Genomic DNA, 18,595 nt, shown 5'->3' on the forward strand with positions numbered 1-18,595 from the left:
GTGGGAGGGGCCCTGTACACCCAAATGAGCAGAAGTATCCACAGTTTAATTGGGAGTTTTCAGGAATGGTTTCTTCAGACTCTGACAAGCTCCCTAAGGAACACAAAGCAGGCAGCAAAGCAAGTAGATGATGGCAAGAAACTTGACTATGTATGAGTGCATGGTGGAGCCAGGCTTGCTTTATCCCAAGAGCAGGAAGCCAACAGTTACGCAACACATCATTAACAGAATGGGAGCACGGGACGCTTCCTGCCCTAGAGGATAGGAGATGCCATGTTCCACAGCAAGACCACCACGGAGTACTTGCCAGAGGGATGTGGCAGAGAAGGGTGTGGACTCTGAGCTGAGGATCCTCTCCACATTGTGATGGGGGGGTGAGGGGTCTGAGAGGAGCAGAAGAGGGGGGCAGATAGAGAGAAAGATAGACAGATGGGGGACAATCAAGGTGTCAGGATCTGAGAGCACCCATTCTCTTGGCCTCTGCTCAGTGGTGGAAAGAAAATCCGATTTTCACGAGCCCATTGTCCCTCCTTACACTCCCTCCTGCGGTTTGTCTGCATTTGCCTCTGGCTTTGTTGGGACTGGGGGTAACATACACTTCTCAGCATGCAGATGATCAGATGAGTTCTCGGTGGGGCGTGGTTGGTAATAATTTAATTAGCCCAGCTTTTTTGGGAAAAAAAGTGTTAATTAGTTTTTGCTTAAAATACACGTCTTGATAACCTCTTCTTCTCCACTTGTCTCCCCTGAGTGAAGCCCCGATTTTCCATCCACACCCTGCAGCAAGCCCCAGCCTGGGCAGCACTGCTATTAAAAGGAAAGGAAACTTAAAAAAATAATAGTTTGTATAGTCATGGATTATGTCATATGACGAATATAATTCCTGTGTCTCTGAGAGATGGAAAGGTGGAGGATCCCACAGTCACTTGCAAGGAGCAGCCTCTGATGAGTGCCGGACCTCAGCTCTGCAGCCATAGCCTTGCTCTGGAGGTCTTGGGAGATGGCTGAAGAACACAGGGTGGAGATTAAAAGGTGGGGCCAGAGCATCTCAGACAGACGGGAAGAGATCTCGCCAGGTGAGGCCATCCCCGCGAGACTTGTCTAGCCACCTGCCACAGGAGAAGATGGTGGCCACTCCGGTGCTAGTGTTGGTGACCTCCACCTTCTCCACCAGCCAGCCTGAGTAGTAGCCGCTGGCGTCATGCTCCAGCCGGACCTGGCGCAGCTCTCCCAGCTCTAGCGTCTCCAGGAAGAAGCGGTCAGTGCTGCCCCGCTCGAAGAGGTTGCGCATTTTCTGTTTCAGTTCCCGCTTGCCCGTGTCCCCATTCGCTCCAAAGATGGTTACAAAGACGTTGGCGTCTGTGCCCGCCCCTGGTTCGTAGCCCGTCGTCACGATGATCTCGTACTTGACTGGTACCAGGCTCTGGATCTTACTGGCGAAGCTCTCTGTCGTCTTAGTAACCTCAAATACCTTGAAGTACTTCCTCTTCCTCTTGAGGGGGATGAGGCAGTCACAGTTAAAGAAGTACCTGGCAGAGCATTAAAGAACACACAGGCATCAGTTCAGGAGATGCCCCAGGGGGTCCCTTCATCTCCCGTAGCCTCCAACCATCATTCCAACCAAGATACCGAGAGAGGCTGGATGCCCCATCCTTCCAGTTGCTCTTTGTTTCTTCTAATTCTGCTCTCGTTCTTCATATTCCACATGAAATCCATAACGCAGACCTGTTGGTCTTGTCTTTCAAATGCACCTAGAACGAGCTGGTCTGTTCCCCTACCCCATCTCCTAGTATCTCCCTGCTGACTCTGCTCTGGTCCAAATCATCATCCTTTTCAAGACGAATGCCAAGGACCTGCTAACTAGGCTCTGTGCTTCTTGCTCCCTAGCACTGGAATAAACAACTGCTTCGGTTCCTCCCAATCCAAATTGGTGTGACAGGCTGTCTTCTAGGCCCCTCTGAACTCTCAGCAGCTGTGATTTCCCACCCACAGGAGACTAACACAAGATGGAACCGATTATCATTCCTTGACGCAGTGGGGGAGGGACACATCAGGTCCCACCTCTTCCTGAGCCTTTATAGACAGTTAACCATGCTGGAGGTGTGTGTGTGGGGGAAGCTAGTAAGGTCCTGTCTCTCCTTGAGAATTTATAGGTAGTTAATGATTCTGATGGGAGGTTTCATGAAGCCCTGCCCCTCTCTGGGGACAGTTAGGTTATCACTTCCTGGAGAGAAAGTTTTTCTCCAGTTGTTTAGCTGCTTATCACTTTCTTATGCTCTTTTTAAGTAATCCCAATTAAACTCGTTCACCAGTCTAGACATGGATGGAAAAGCCTTTCTTTGTCCTGCCATTGGTTTCCTGTCTGGAGTGAATAGCTGTTTGCTCATCTCCCCAGGAAACGCTCCCACAACACGAATAATTCAGCAGAGTTTGAAATAAGCAGTTCCGGTGCTTGCTAATGACTTCAGGAAGGCAACAATGGAAAAGTGTGCCCAGAGGTGAAGACACCGGGGATAGCTGGAGAGCAGCCATCCTAAGAGGCACTCCTCAGGAGCAGTGGCAGAGCCAGTTTTACGAGATTCCTTCTGGGCCAGCTGCTCAGTTCACACTGCGAACCCAGAGCAAGCGTCCAGGACTAGACTGCAACGCTGTTGGCAGAATACCTCTAGATCAAATAGAGGAGAGAAGCGTGACTCGAAACTGCGGTGTTCAGCAAAGGGGCAATTTAGTCTGGTCCTTAGTCCCCACTGGACACGTGGAAACAGGACCAGCACTTGCCCTCCACCCTGTGGTGGCCTACACAGACGCAGGACCTGTATCTGCTCTACCTCCAGAAGAACCTCCTGGAGGAAGGATTTAAACCAGTACCCACCCCTCCCTCCGTCCCCCATGAGAACACACACAAGGCAGGACCCACAGCACCTGCACCAAGCGTCTGCCCAGGTGAGAGCCCACAGAGGCAGAGGCAGCTCTAGGCGCACAGAACACACACAGGTGAATCCTATACCTGTGATCCACCCCTGTAATGACTAGAACCAATTTCCTCCCTCTGAAACTTCTAGAGAGTCCTCACATAGGCAGAATCAGCACCCAGGTCCTGTAAGGAACAGACTGCACAGGTTGGTGTGGCGTGTGATTGGGAGTCTCCTTGTCCCCATTTCCCAAGTGTTGAGATTGTTTTAGGTTGCTAATTGCCTCTCTCTCTCTCTCTCTCTCTCTCTCTCTCTCTCTCTCTCTCTCTCTCCATCTGAGGTCAACCTTGGATGGAATTCTTCTACCTGAATGTCTGTGTTGAGTCTCTTTCTAAGCCAGGGTCTCTCACTGATTAGTCTAGGTTTGTCAGTCACTGAACCTCAGAGAGTTGGCTGTCTGCTTTTCCAGCACTGGGATTACAAATGTGTGGCACCATGCCAGGCTTTTCTGTGGGTCCTGGGAATCAAGCTCAGGTCCTCGTGCTTTCATGGCAAGCACTTCCTGACTAAGCCATTGCCCAGCCCCGACTGTATTCTTTACTACATTCTCTTTTGATTCTATACTCACTTGGAGCTGCCTTATCTTCTCCCTTTATCCATTTTGCTCCTCCTGCGTTTTCTCTGTTGCTCTAACACTAATTTCTAATATTACTCTGTGTCTTTACTTCGCTCCTTACCTGAAGCGACTAATGTCTTAGGATATGACATTCTACCTGTGCTTCTTACTCCCCCCAAATTATTTATGTTGAAGGGTGATTGCTTTAATCTGACTTCTGCTGTATTCTCATAGGTCTATATACTGCCTCTGGTCACTATGAAGACAGGATTCTACTCTTCGAGCAAAGCTAGAGAGCAAGCATGCAGACTTGGTGTTTAGCCACACACCCAGCTCAGTGAGGATGAATGACATCTTAACTCTTCCACAACCTACCACTACCTGAACATTTTAAATAGACTGGACAAATATGCACGATTAAAAGTAACCAGAAGCATTCAGTCTTCAACCTAATACACAAAACCCAATGCAGAAACCCAAGAAATATAAAAATATCAAGCAATGCAACTCCTGAGAATCACTAATTCCACTATAACAAACTGCAGTGAATGTGAATGAGATAGAATCCTAGCAAATAATTAAGAATGATAAGAACATGGAGTGGGGGGAGGAGAGGAGGAGTGGGGATAGGGGGAGGGAAGTGGGGGGAGGGCAATATTTGGGAGGAGGGGAGGGAAATGGGAAATGGGGAGCAGGTGGAAATTTTAATTAAAAAAGAATAAAAATAAATAAATAAGTAAAAAAAAAAAAAAAAAAAAAAGAATGATAAGAACATTTCACAAAATCAAAGAGGAAACAAGTAAGTCCCAGAATAATCACAAAGAGAATACACATTTTAAAAACTGAAGAATAAAATAAAGAAGTCAATACAGGCTAATAAAGTGACATTCAATACAGAGAAATACTCTAAAAACGGGGAGGCGGAGAATGGGAATAAAAAGCTCAATAAGGAAAAAAACCTTCAGGGGATTCACCAATGGAAGACAGACTATCAGGGCTTGAATACAAAGTATAAATTAAGACATTCAGACAATTACAAAAATAAAATGATAAGAAAGCACAACAGAACAGCCAAGACCTAAAAGATGCCACAAAAGGCATAATCTTAGAGACTGGAGAAGTTCAAACTAAAGGTATAGAAACCATCGTCAATAAAATCATGGCAGAAAGCTGCTTAAACCTAGAGAAGTGATGACCAGTAAAACACAAGAGCCATTGAGAACGCCAGACATAAAGGACCAGAAAAGAAATTCCACACATCAAGTTTTAAATAAAACATGAAGATTACAGAAATGAATTGAAGACTTCAAGAGTGAAGTACCAAATAATACATAAAGGCAACTCCATCAATGTAACAGCAGATTTCTCAACAGAAATTCTAAAACCCAGGAGTGCGTGGGACAGTATATTTGAGCTCTGAAAGACAGTAACTACCGACCCTGATTACTGTATTCAGCAAAATCATCCTTTATAATTTAAAGAAAAAGAAAAACTTTACATAATAAAACAAGCTAAAGAAATTGATGACCACTATGCCAGCACTACAGAGGATACTTTAAAGACTGTTTCTACCGTAATGAAAGAAATATCCATGAGGTCACAGGAAAGAATAACTACACTAGAATAGCACATGAGCAAATAAGAAGGGGATACCAAATATCACAAAATAACAAAAAGACAGTAGCCAGTGCAAAGTTTTCAGTAATAACTACAGATATTAATGATCTTGATCCTCGAATCAAAAGGCACAGACTAGTAGATTGAATTTAAAAATAAGGTCCATCTATCTATTGCCTACAAGAAACCCACCTCACTGCAACATACGAGCACAGCTTCAATGTGAAAAATGGAAAATGATATTCCACACAAATGGAATTAGAAAGCAAGCAGGTGTAGTAATACTAACAGCTAGCAAAATAGGCTTCAAATCAAAATTAATTAGAAGAGATAAAGAAGGTTGCTTCATATTGATTAAGAAATCAGTCTACTAAGAGGATCTTGTAATTGTAAACCTATATGCATTGAACCTATATACATTAACTTTATAAAACGAACACCAATGGATGTAAATGTGCAGATTTACCTCAACACAGTAACAGTGCTCCACTCTCACCAACAAACAGGTCATCTGACAGACAAATCAAATTAACAACACAGTAACAATGCTCCACTCTCACCAACAAACAGGTCATCTGACAGACAAATCAAATTAACAAAAAAACACCAAGGAGCCCTCACAGCTAAATGCCACTGCAGACCAAATGGACTTAGCAGACAACTACAGAATATTCCACACAAACACTGCAGAACACATTTTTCTCAGAATCCCATGTAACTTTCCCTAAAATAGATGACATTTGAGGACACTAAACAAATCTTTAAAATACAAGAAAATTCAAAGGATTTCTTATATCCTATCTTTTCAATTTTTGGCAATATAATTTAATTACAGCACTTCTTCCACCTCTCTTTTTCCCAAAACTCTACCCTATGCCCCTCCCCACTCTCCTCCATTATATCCTGTCTTATTGCAACAAAATAAAATAGATATCAAGAGAAACAATAGGACATGGGGGTTGAACAAAATACTGAATTACAAAAGACTCATCTAGGAGATCAGGAGAGCTACTGGCACACAGTGAAAGTAGGGTTGGGATATTTCCTCCTACAAATCATTACATTTAAAAAAAATCAGAGAGGTATCAAATACGGAGTTTAGTGATGCACCTTCAGGCCTGGGAGAAACCAGAACAAGCCAAATCCAAATCAGTAGATGGAAAGAAATAATAAAGATAAGACAGAAATAAATGAAATGAAAACCAAAAGAATAATATGAAGAATCAATGAAAGAAGGAGTTGGTTCTTCACAAACATAAACAAGATTGACAAACCTTTAGCCAAACTAACAACTGAAAAAGAAGACCCAGACCAATAAAATTAGATATCAAAAGGGAGACATTACTGTTTAGGTGGACACTCTGCCTCAGGCCCCCCTCCTCCCTCTCCAAATCCCGCCCCTCAGAAAGCCCACCAAGGGGCAGTCCCTCTCCTTGAGATGCTCAAGACTGCACCTACAGGGTATTTAAAACCCAGACCCTAGACCTGCCACGGAATTTCTTTCCTTCTTTCGTCCCCTGAGAATCACCCAGGAGTTGCTTTGTTCAGATTAAACTTGGTGTTATTAATTCGGCTGGATTTGGCTTATTGCATTGGCAGAGAAACACACAAAAACCTAGGGATTTTCAAAATACTTATCAATTACAACAGATATCAGTGAAAGTCAGAGGATCATTAAGGCATACTTGGGAAACTTATAGTTGAGCTTGTGAGAAAGCTAGGTAATAAGGGTGCTTGTTAAGGGGCCTGACAACCTGAGTTCAATATTAGGAACTCACCTGATGGAAAGGGAGAATCAACTTCCACAAGTTATCTGTCCTCCCACCTCCCCAACCCTGTCTCTCTCCGTTCTCTCTGTGTGTATTCAAAAAAATGAAAATACAAAAAAACTTAATTTCATATGCGCACACTTACAAAAATTAAACCTAGATGATACAAACAACTTAAATAGACATATAACAACAGCCAATGAGATAGAAGCATATATGTGAAGTTTCTCAAGGCTAGGCTCAAATGAATTCATTGGTAAATTCCATATGTGTAGTCAAAACACTCATACACATAAAATAAAATAAATCTAAAAGCAATTAAAAGCACAACAAAGGAAAGATTGGCAAAGAGAAGTGATAGCCCATAGAATGGGAGAAAATCTTTGTTACTTATACATCTGCCAGAGGATTAATATCCAGACTATATAAAGAACTTCAAAAAATCCCCACTAAATTCCGAAGAAGTGACAACCTAACCAATACTTGGAGTAATAAAATAAGCATTTCTTAAAAGATAAGGTAAAAATAGCCCGGGAATACGGGAAATGTTCAGCATTCTTGGCCATCAGGAAAATGACATCAAAGCTACATTGAGAATCCATATTACTCTGGTCCAAATGACTGTAACAAATTAAAAAATGGCTTCTAAAAGATGGTGAGAGTGAGGGGAAAGTGGAACCTTTAGACACTGCTGGTGGGATGTAAACTGTCCAGCCACTGTGAAAGTCGGTACAGGATTTCTCCAAAAAAATAAAAAATAGCATGGCCCAGGCACTGCTCCTCCTGGATATAACAGTCAAGAATTCTGAGTCCACACCCATGTTCACTGCGGTACTGTGTGCAGGAGCCCCATGATGAAACCAGCCTCATGCCTGTCCACATGAACGGAGGAAGGAATATGGCATGCACACACCAGGAGCGGAGGAAGGAATATGGCATGCACACACCAGGAGCGGAGGAAGGAATAACGCATATACACACAATGGAGTTTCATTGGCCACAAAGGAAAGGAAACTATGTCATTTTTTCCCTGGAAAATAGATGCGAGAAGAAATCATCATATTAAGAAAATAAGCCAAACTCCAAACTACTAAAAGTCACATTTCCCTTCCTTAGAGATCCTAGGTTTTTATAAAATAGGTACACAAATGTTATAAGTGTATAGGTGTAGGAGGAAGAGTCGGGGAGGCAGGAGATCAACCGAAAGGGGCACATGAAGGAGAAGAGAGGAGAAATGGTAAAAACCAATGGTGTACTTGAAAGAAATTGGAGCCGGGCGGTGGTGGCGCACGCCTTTAATCCCAGCACTCGGGAGGCAGAGGCAGGCGGATCTCTGTGAGTTCGAGGCCAGCCTGGTCTACAAAGGGAGTTCCAGGACAGGCTACAGAGAAACCCTGTCTCGAAAAACCAAAAAAAAAAAAAAAAAAGAAATTGGCCTTACAAAACCCAATCCTATATGCTCTGAAAAGATGAAAATAAAGAATTAAACACATTTTTTTGCATCTGTCAATTTATTTTGTGTCTTTGTGCTTGAATGTGGGCAAGCGCCTGCCAAGGCGTCCCTGTGGAGGTCAGAGGACAACCTGTGGGAGTGGTCTCTCTCTCTACCACGTGTGCTCGCGGATAATATCAAGGTTAGCAGGCTTGGTGACAAGCACATCTGCCTGCTGAGCCACCTCTCAGGCCCTTGATGCCAATAGAAAAATTTTCACTGGGAAGAAAGGAAGAAAGAAATTTTGAAGGAAAAAAAAATGAAGGTTCCTCACAGGAAATTTTTGTTGTTTTGAGATCTCTCTTCGTCAGATTTATGACTTGATGTGTTTGGATTTTTTTTTTTAATTTTTTTTACATACCAGAATATCTTCAAAGAAGATGCACGTTCATTGTTCAGTTTAAAATTCTTCTAAAATGTGGAGCTTCTGTTTTGCACAGATTCAGTAATATTCATAATTGAATGTAAATGCACATATTATATGGTCACATGCGTGGGTTTCCAAGTATGGTCTCTCTCTTCCTTTCTGTTTGGCTGTGTCTCTTTCTCTCTGGTTCCTATGCAGCACCCAACCCTTACCTTAGATAACCCTCATGACAGCAGAGGGTGCAGCCTGCCAAACTTCCTCCCTTCCACCCCTTCTGACAGACCCACGTACACACAGACATATGGGGACGTCAGTGTTCTCTTTTCTGCACGGCATCGCACAAAACGTGTTTTCCTGCATCTTGGTCTCCCCCCTTGATAATACTTCCTGGGAGTTGATCCAAGTCATCCGGTACACATTTATATCATTATTTTAAATGGCTTAAAAAAATTCCCCCGTACAGATACAAGGACATGTTTCCTAGGAGAATTAGAAACATTGCCCAAGACGTGGAACTCAAAGCCAGTGGGGTGGAGGCTCTGGCTGGATGTGGGGGAGGGAGCCTGGAAGAATGAAGGTGAAAACAGTCATCAAAAAGAAAATGAACTGCCTTAAAACTCAGGTATAACATAGTCATCCTTCTGTGGACACTGCACCCATAGGAACCAGAAAATATTGGGGAGAATGAGGTACCCAAAATGCTCCCTCCTGATGGCTGTCTCTGATGGGTAGGACCTAGGGACATGTTGCTGTCTTTTACCCACTCTTTGGTCTTGTTTGAATTTTATAATGATTACCCTATTCAGATAAAACAGTATAGGATTTCGGTTTTTAAAAAAATGGATAAAAACCTCTCTGTGCATCCTTCCACTGGAACCTTCAGGGTGTTAGTGATGAACAAGAATGCCAAGGGCTGGGGATGCAGCTCAGTGGTTGAATGCTTGCTGTGTAACATGTGCATGGCTCTAGGTTCTATTCGCAGCAGAAAAAGCACACACACACATACACACACACACAGAGGCAGAAAAAGCACACACGCACGCGCGCGCGCGCACACACACACACACAGAGATATTAAATAATAAGATTATCCTATACAGAGGGACAATGCACAGTGTTGGTCAATGGGGTCCTTTAGACCCCCAATCAATACAAGTTATGATCATTGCTCTTCTTCACTCACGGAAACAAGATGGTAGACACTACTCACTAGAGTCACAGGAGATGGAGCTACCTGGATGTTGCTTCTGTGTGGGCAGTGACCTCCTTCCTAGGGACAGGAGGGGCTTCACTGTGGAAAGAGCAGGGACAGTTCCAGGAAGCAGCATGGTGGGAGAAAGGCCAGAAGTGGCCCTGGGTGAGATGGCCTACAAGCAGTCAGGGGATGCTAGTTGTGTGGTCCCCATGTGGCTCTGCCTTCCCCTACCAGGTAAACCTTGGCGTTGGCTTTCCCCACTAGGCGTCCTTTTCTTCTCAGCGTCTCCCAGGCCTTCCAATGCCAGAGAGAAGTGGTCTCAACCTTCCTAACGCTGCGACCCTTCATGTGTTCCTCATGCTGTGGTGACCCTCAACCATTAAATTACTTTTGTTGCTACTTCATAGCTGTAATTTTGCTACGGTTATGAATCATAACGTAAACATCTGTGCTTTCCAGCGGCATTAGGTGACTCCATGAAAGGACAGCTCCAGCCCCACAGGTCGAGAGTCGCTGCCTTAGGGTCTTTTCTGGTCTGGTGCAACAGTACCAAGTGGTTTTAACTATACCAATTGACAATTGTGGCTGTGTTGCTTAGGTTACGAAGGCAGCTCTTACTCTCTCAGAAATGGCCAAGTCTCCAAAAGACCCTGATGGCAGAAATACAAAGCCATCAGCACCTGGAAAGTAGGTGTGATATTGAATGCCTGGGTGGCCTGTTCTTGCACATACAAGTCACTCTTGTTGAGAGCTCCTAAGCCTCCCGCATTACCAGCCTCATCTCTGTGTCAGGAGGGAAGGGAGGGAGGGAGGGAGGGAGGGAGGGAGGGAGGGAGGGAGGGAGGAAGGAAGGAAGGAAGGAAGGAAGGAAGGAAGGAAGGAAGGAAGGAAGGAAGGCAGCAAAGAAAAGGCTCTGAGAGCTGCTGCTGTGTGCCTTTCTTGTTGTTCTGGTAAGGGAACCTTCCTGGACTGAAAGGCAGGAGACACCCAAGGTCACATGACCTAGTCTCCTGTCTCTGGTGGTAGATACATACATAGCTCCGATACCTCCATCAGAGGGGTTCTCAACCTATGGGTCGCGACCCATTTGGGGGTTGAATGACACTTTCACAGGGGTCACCTAAGACCACCAGAAAACATAGATATTTACATTATGATTCATAACAGCAGCAAAATTATAGTTATGAAGTAGCCACGAAAATAAATTTATGGGTGGGGTCGCCACACCATGAGGAACTGTATTAAAGGGGGGCAGCATTAGGAAGGTTGGGAATCACTGCCCTGGCCCATAACAGCTGCTTTTTCTGTCCTGCCTTACAGGTTTATATCCACGAACCAGGTAACCTTGGTCTCGAAGGACACACCTTCCCACACATTGCCCTCTTGCCCACGCGTGGTTGAAGTGTCCACTGCACCCCAGGCTCAGCTCAGTACATACACATTTCCATACTCCATCTCAGTGATGGTGATGGTCTTGACGTGCCAGGCAAGTTCTCTCTTGGGGATGAATCGGTCCTCCCTGGCCAGGTGGCCCACGCAGAGGGAGGCAATGTCTCCCAAGAAGATGCTGTCAAACTCAAATGTGTCCGTGCTCCCCCTGCAGACAACCAAGATGTGATCAGTCAGCTGCCCAGGCCTAGTGAGGCAGGCAAACACTTAGGGAAAACCTACTGTGTTCCAGGATGGCATGGAAGGTCATGCAATGCAGTAGCCAGTCTGGCATTCCGTGAGGGATGTGAGGGATTTGGGCTAGTTTTAAATCAAGACAGAGACAATGAAAAAGTCCCCCCAGCATGTAAATGGCAATCATTAAGCAGGCTGGAACCTGGGGGAGGCTGAGGAGCTGGCCGGGTGTGGAGCTGCAGGGGAAGAAGAAAGAACCCTCTACTAAGGGCCAAGTTTTGAAAAATCTTACGATGAGAGTAGTGGGGTATTGGGGAATCTACCTGGATGGAATCTGAACCCATGAGGACATGGTAGTGAGGAGGCAGGGTGTGAGCAATCTCTTGGTACGAGTGCGAGGAGCACAGACTCTGTCCTCACCGGAGGGGAACTTGAATAAAAGGTTGAGTAAACAGAATGGGCCGTCCTGCCAAGCTTGCGTGTTGGAACCTAATCCCGTGTGACAGAATTTGGAGCGAGGCCTTTGGAAGGTGAGTAAGTGGTGAGGGTGGAGACTTTGTGAATGGAATCTCATAGAACAAGCCCCAGGGAGTTCCCGCACCCCGTCTGCTGCAGGAGGACACAGTGAGAGGACCCCCATCTGCGAACCAGGAGGCAAGTATCACCAAATCTGCCAGCAGCATCAAGAATCTGGGAAAGAGATTTCAGTTTTTGTAAGCCACTCTGTTTCATATGGCAGCTTTCTGGGCTAAGATAAAGGAGGTTGAGCGGGGGTAGGGAGTTGGGGGTGGGGATGGGGGGTGGAGACTTTGTCATTCTGGCAGGAACAGAGATGCAGTGTTCAAGCCACTAAGGCCTCCCAGGAGAAGCAGGGAAGAGCTCTGGGTTGGGACATGAGATAATACGTTCAAGGGAATTGCTGGTCTGACACACAGTAGGTACTCAACAAGTTCTTTCTGGTTAGTCCATCTGTAAACCCCTCAGTGGGGGAGATTATTGAGGTCTCTGTATTATTCTCCCTACCCCATCCCATCAAGCACCTTCCTTACTTCCGAAAGGCCCGCTGCCTCGAAGAATTCTCCACCAGGAACTCCTTGGATCTGTTTTTCCTGCCCTCCAAGATGAGCCAGACATTCTCTCTGGTTTCGCCCCCGTTGCCAGTTTCTATGACAATCTCGTAGGCTGCAGGGAGGAGGCGGGAGAGGGTCAGCAGCAGGAAGCAGCCACTTGCCATCAGCCAGTCCTTCCCCCTCAGGGAATTTTCTCTGGCCTTAGGCCACAGTCTAGCTGTAGGAGGCAGGTTAGCCTTGCTGATACCCAGGCACTGTAATCAGAACCGGCGACTCTAGGACTGCAGTGGGAAACCTCTTTGTTGAACGGCAGCCATGGGGAAGGGAGAAGCTTAGGAGGGGCTCTCAAGAGATGTTGGGGCCTGGTTCCCATAGCCAATGAGTCACTAAACTAAAATTTAAGAAACCACATCCCCAGAAGCTGAGGGAAAAGAGGCAAGCCTGGCTAAGGAAGGACCCTGCGAAGACCCAGCAGGCTAAGGGTCCAGAGAGCACACAGCCCCATTTCCCTCCTCACAGTAGCCCCTGCCTTGCTGTCCCCGACATGACTGCATAAGCCCCTCTCCACCAACCTCCATAGAAGGGATGCCAAATGTCAGGAGTACCGGGCAGGTGACTAGAATTCGCTTTCTAGTTCCAGGCATTGAGCTCAACCCTGACCATCCATAAAACAGCATACAACAACTCCTGGAGCCAGGGTGCTGCTGGATTCGGGGAAGAGCTGTTTTCATGCCTTCTCCTATCTCAGCTCCTAGTACTCACTCTCTTCCCGTCTCTAGGTCTCTAGCCTCTGATCTCCGAGCTCCTACTTAGAGTGAGCTCCTCCATGCTCCCTCTCTCCACCTGAACGTGTCCGCTTCTTCCTCACCTCCTCTCGCTTTTTTCCATTCCACCTTCTCAGGGCGGTGGATGCCAGTGCTCTAATTAAAGTGGTATCCTGGTCCCCACCACTCCCGGTCTGCCTTGCCTCACTGTTATTTCCTCTTATTCTCATCATCTTTAAGCACCGTAGCCATTTCATTTGTTCATCGTGGCTTATTGCACTCCTTCCCCCTTCCCAAAGGCACACATGCCCATTAACAAATTTCCAACTGCCAAGAACAGTACCCGGCAAATGGACACTTGGCGGGCCCTCAGTAAATATAGTTTTTAATTTAATTTATTTTTGTTTCATGTTCATGGTGTTTTGTCTGCATGCATGTCTATGTACAATGTGCATGCAGCGCCTGAGGACGCCAGTAAAGGGCGCTTGTATTTACAGAGGGTTGTGAGCCACCATGAGGGTGCTGGGAACTGAACTTGCCTTCCGCAAGAGCAGCAGGTGTTCTTAGCTGCTGAGCAATCACTTCAAGACCCTCCTCCCCACCCCACATCCCACACCCTGCTGTGTGGGTAAATATTTACTGGAGGAAGGAATGAATGGCTGAGTGGGCCAAACAGGGAGCCTCCTGAGGACGGGAGCCCTTGGAGGACAGCTGTGATCTAAGGAGAGGACAGAGGGAAGACCGTGAGCGAAGGCATGGCACGTGATCCAGCCCAGGGATGGCGCCAGCAGTCCACGTCAAACGCTTGTCTGAGCTGGCCCTTATACAGATAGAATAAACGGATGGGCAGTCTTGAGACAAGAACAACAGAAACACCTGACAGCCATAGAAAAATACAGGGGAGGGCAGTGTGCTTCCGGTTGGCATCCAGATTTTACTGCCTCCTTCCCCTAGTCAGGACTCTTATCCACCCAGGAGCTCCCTACTACAGCTGGGACGGGCAGAGTTTCTCTCCCAGACATGTCCTGTCCTTCTGTGAGGCTATTCAGCGGTAAGAATTCAGGCTGGTACTGCCAGCAGCCAGCCTCCTGGGGTTCAGGGAAACTGGTACCAACATTCTCGAGGAAATCAAGCTGAGAAGAGAGAGTCACCCCGACACCAGTGGCTCCTCTGGGGACATGAGAGTTGGAGCCAGAGCCACCTCAGGTTTCCAAACACATTTCCTGAATCCAGCATGTGCCACGCAGAGTCCTTAGCCACTCCCAGAAGCTTCCATTGGGCCTATCAGAGAACGGAGGCTTCAAGAGCACACGTGAATGATGGATTCTACCACCCAGCAGAGCAGTGAGTGTTCCGTCCCCAGAGACTGGCCAGCAGAGGAACGTACTGGAGCTGGAAGCAGTGCAGACGAACTGACAAAGCAAACCTAAAGGGTGTTGAGAGTAGCATGCAGGAAAACAAAAGGTTGAAAAGACAAAAGCCCCCTTCAGCTCGAGGGCGTTCCAGCAGGAGAGACATGTGTTCTCCTAGGTGTGTGCGTGTGCACACTCGCACACATGAGCATGCACTTTCGCCGTTTAGGCCAGACCCTGGAAAAACCGCAACGCGATGCCTGAAGCCTTGACCCTGGGATTCTACGTGAAGAGTGTGGGCAGCTCTTGGCTCTGGGTGTATGTTGGAGTTGCCTGCAGAGGTGAATGCTCACAGACGGCTGGAACAGTTTCAGAGAACTTCCTGGAAACAGAAAGCTGGCTGATACGGGCCGATATGTGATAGATCAGCACCAGCCAAGCCCCGTAGGGAGAAGGCATCCTACAGCCATGCAGTGGGCCTTGCAAACCTTCTATTTAGGGTAGATGTGGGGTTTCCAGGGCTCAATGAGAATGTGATATAGAATTCCTTCACACCAAGGAGGTTTTGTTCAAAACCAAGGGGCTGTTTTAGACTCATAGACTGAGTGCCCAAAATGACTGCAGGGTTACCAGCAGGAAAACTCGGGAGGGGATGGGAATGTCCTCTGAAGTCAGAGTGAGGCTTGGCACTTCTGACTGCCCAGTGTGGATTTGTCTCGACCTTAAATAAAGGCAGATGAGAGTTGGGACCAAATTCAGTGGGTGAGACCTCCGGGACCAGCTGGCACCGGGGAACAAGGGTGTGGCTACCTGTCTGTCCCCATGTGAGCAGTACAGGTGTTTCCATGACGCTTCCTGCACACTCACTACAGTGAAAGGTGGGGCCAGGCCTCTCCTGGCTCCCTGCTTCTGCTCTCCTACTTTCTGCATCCGCAGAACTCACTCCACCCCCAACAGCCCGAATCCTGCAAGTAATGGCAGCCATTTGGCTGTTTGGAAATCTGAGAGGGAGAGTTGGCAACAGAGACGGGCTTCGCAGAGTATTCCTCTTCTAAACACCGATGGTCTGAGCAGTCCCCAGTTCTCATCCTGACGTTTTGTGAGGAGCTTAAGCTCCCCCTCTGAGTGTCTCACAAGGCTCTGTGTGAAGGGAGTACCGCTTCAATTCACTCAGCATCCATTCACTGAGCCCCAAGGTCCACAGCACTGCAGAGGGGGACACACACACATGAGTGACACTGCCCTAGATCTGTGTAGGTCACCCACAGCATCCAAAACAAAACTGGGCACCCAATAACCCTAACAAAGTACAACTACAGAAGCAGAGAACGCATCCTCTAAACAGGTCGTAAGTTCTCTGACTTACTCAGCAAATTAGAGCTCTGTTTCCCCCTGAGAGAGTGTTCATCAATGTTCACACAGTCTCCACTGCCTCTCAAGACAGCTAGGTCAACCGCGGGGCAGTGTGGATGGCCTGGCAGAGATGGCGTGTAGTGTCCAAGTCAAGATGCCCACTTCTCTCTCAAAGTGTATAGTGGTCATGCCAAGAGATGCCCAGCCAGGGCACGGTTCTCAGGTCCCCTTGCATCTGGTAGAGTCATAAGACTAGTTCTAAACAAAACGCAGGTTAGCATGCCAAGACCACAGGGAGAGGGCCTTTTGAGTTTCCTTTTTGCGAGAAATATGGAAGCCACATCTTAGAAACGGCAAAGACACAGGTGGAAAGAGCTGAGGCCCCTACATCACACCATGGAAGACAGCTCACCCGACTCCCACACTGGACTCCATACTGGAGAAGTGAGAAGGAAACTCTGCTGTAAAGAGGCTGAGAAGTTGGGGGGGGGGGCTGCCTTAATAACTGGTTAAAAATGCCTTCTTCATCGGGATCTGCCTCTGGTGAGCTTTCCTCTCATCACCAGGCCCAGATGCTGCCCTGGGTATTACAGAAAGGTTTTCTAAAGCTTTAATGGGTGTTCACCTCAGGAACTGATCACTCATTCTTTCTCTGCATCTTCCATGGGAGGAGGTGGCTGGTGGGAACCCTTGCTCTCTCTGACTTCTGTTTCTAGAAACTCCAGGTTGGCAGACATCATCACACTCGTCAGTCAGAACAATTCATGATGTAAAAATAGCCTGAGAGAGCATCACAGCTGCCCTGCCTGGCACTGGGGTCAGCTACAGCCTGTCTTCAATGGGTTTTCCTTCGTTAGTACCTGTGATTCAGGGCCACGAGTGTCTTAGCAGTTCTAATAATCCACTCTTAGGGAGTTTATGGAGGAATTTCCCCTGCAGACACATAGACCCATCTCATTCCCATTCCGTTCTCTGCCTGCTCTCACATACACCCCCGTCCTGTTTGAACTAACCCCTCCTCAACTAGAAAAGTCAGCCCTGAGGTCCCACCACGTACTGGTCTCTTCCAGCTCCTCACGGATCTCATTGTTGGCACATGCGAAGTCGCGGACGGTTTGTCTGTCACCCTCACTCTTGGACAGCCAGCAGTCACACTGGAAGCGGAAAGTCTCATCACGGGAGTTGTCCTTCACGTCAACATAGCTCAGGTGCCAGCCGGGAAATATTCCTGCGGAAGAGAGCACTGGGAGTGGAAAGTGCCCCCTCTCCCTGTCAAGACCTCCCTTCTTCCATCCTTAGCTGTGTGGCCCTGGACAAGCTCCTTGTCCTCTCTGTGGTCTGGCATCCTTGTTGATGGATGACTAGTTGGATTAGGTGGCTTTAAGTACTCCTCCAACCTGAGGAATACAGGGGTCTTTGCAAAGTGCTTAGAGAACTTATGCATCAGATTTCAGCTGTGGGCTCCAAGAAACTTCAATACCTTCCTCCTGCAAACTTCTTCCACTGAGAATCTGTCCAGCGTGGACATTTCACCAAGGGACAAGGCTTGTTGCTTCCATCTGATTCGTGGTGGAGATTTTCTAGACCTTATGGGAGTCCCTTAACTAAAGGATGGATTCTGCTGCTTTCTGATCTGTGTTGTCCAAACTCCTGTCAATGACCCCATGCATCAGTTCAGGTATTAGCTCCACCAGGAGCCCTTCCCCAATGTTCCTCCATCACTCTAGAGGCTATAACAAGAGTCCCCCATTCTCCGTGGTACCCTGCACCTATCTTGGGTACACATGTTCAGATTCGTGTTGCTCTTACTTACATGTGTCTCTTCCCTGTCACCAGGGATGAGTGTGCAGACCGAGTCTCGGTAGGGTTTTTAGTGCTCAGTCTAAATGGGCAGATCACTAGCTGCTCAATGAATGCAGAGTGAATAACTAGGGTTTGTGCTGGGGGTTCTTGGCTGACCTGTTCAGCAGTCATTGAAGGCCCCAGAAGCTGCCATTTTCGAGGACATCTTCCTGAATTGGACACATCTTGGGCTGATCATGAGCACGGGGCTGCTCTGTTGTAACTGGCAGGGCTTTTCTCAGAAGTGTCCTCACCTCAGCAGAGCTGGCGTGTGGGCCAGTGTGGGTTTGCTTTGACAGCCGTGTGTGACTTTACCACTGTTTCTGTCATTCTCTAACTCAAGCTCACCGAGAGCGTGGAGCATCACAGGTCCCACAGAGAGAGCAACCGCAGGGCTTTGGCAGGCTGTACCATAATGTTTGCTACTCACAACTGGTCCACAAAGCAATCCCACAAGCAGCACACAGCTGGGTTCTACTCCCACACCCCTGTCTCTCAGGACACCTAGAGCTCTGAGGCAGTTCCACAGTTACAAAGAAACCTTTCTCTCAGATCAGATACCGTCCAAAGTAATATCTCTAGAGATCCTGCTTCTGTTCCCAAGAGTTATATGAAATAATTAT

The 18,595-nt window shown here is 47.1% G+C and overlaps 1 protein-coding gene across 3 annotated transcripts in view; it reads right to left on the reverse strand.

Annotated features, from left to right (window-relative positions):
- Window positions 1-1,048: 1,048 nt before the first annotated feature.
- Window positions 1,049-18,595, reverse strand: part of Loxhd1 (lipoxygenase homology PLAT domains 1) — a 135,991-nt gene continuing 118,444 nt past the window's right edge. For all 3 annotated transcript variants that reach the window (XM_057788900.1, XM_057788898.1, XM_057788897.1), the window contains 4 exons: window positions 17,188-17,358; window positions 12,641-12,773; window positions 11,407-11,565; window positions 1,049-1,529 (listed from right to left, as the gene is read on the reverse strand). In XM_057788900.1, coding sequence (XP_057644883.1) covers window positions 1,049-1,529; window positions 11,407-11,565; window positions 12,641-12,773; window positions 17,188-17,358 — 944 coding nt within the window. The remainder of the gene's footprint in view (window positions 1,530-11,406; window positions 11,566-12,640; window positions 12,774-17,187; window positions 17,359-18,595) is intronic.

Source organism: Chionomys nivalis, chromosome 14 (assembly GCF_950005125.1).
Source record: "Chionomys nivalis chromosome 14, mChiNiv1.1, whole genome shotgun sequence".
NCBI lineage: Eukaryota > Metazoa > Chordata > Mammalia > Rodentia > Cricetidae > Chionomys > Chionomys nivalis.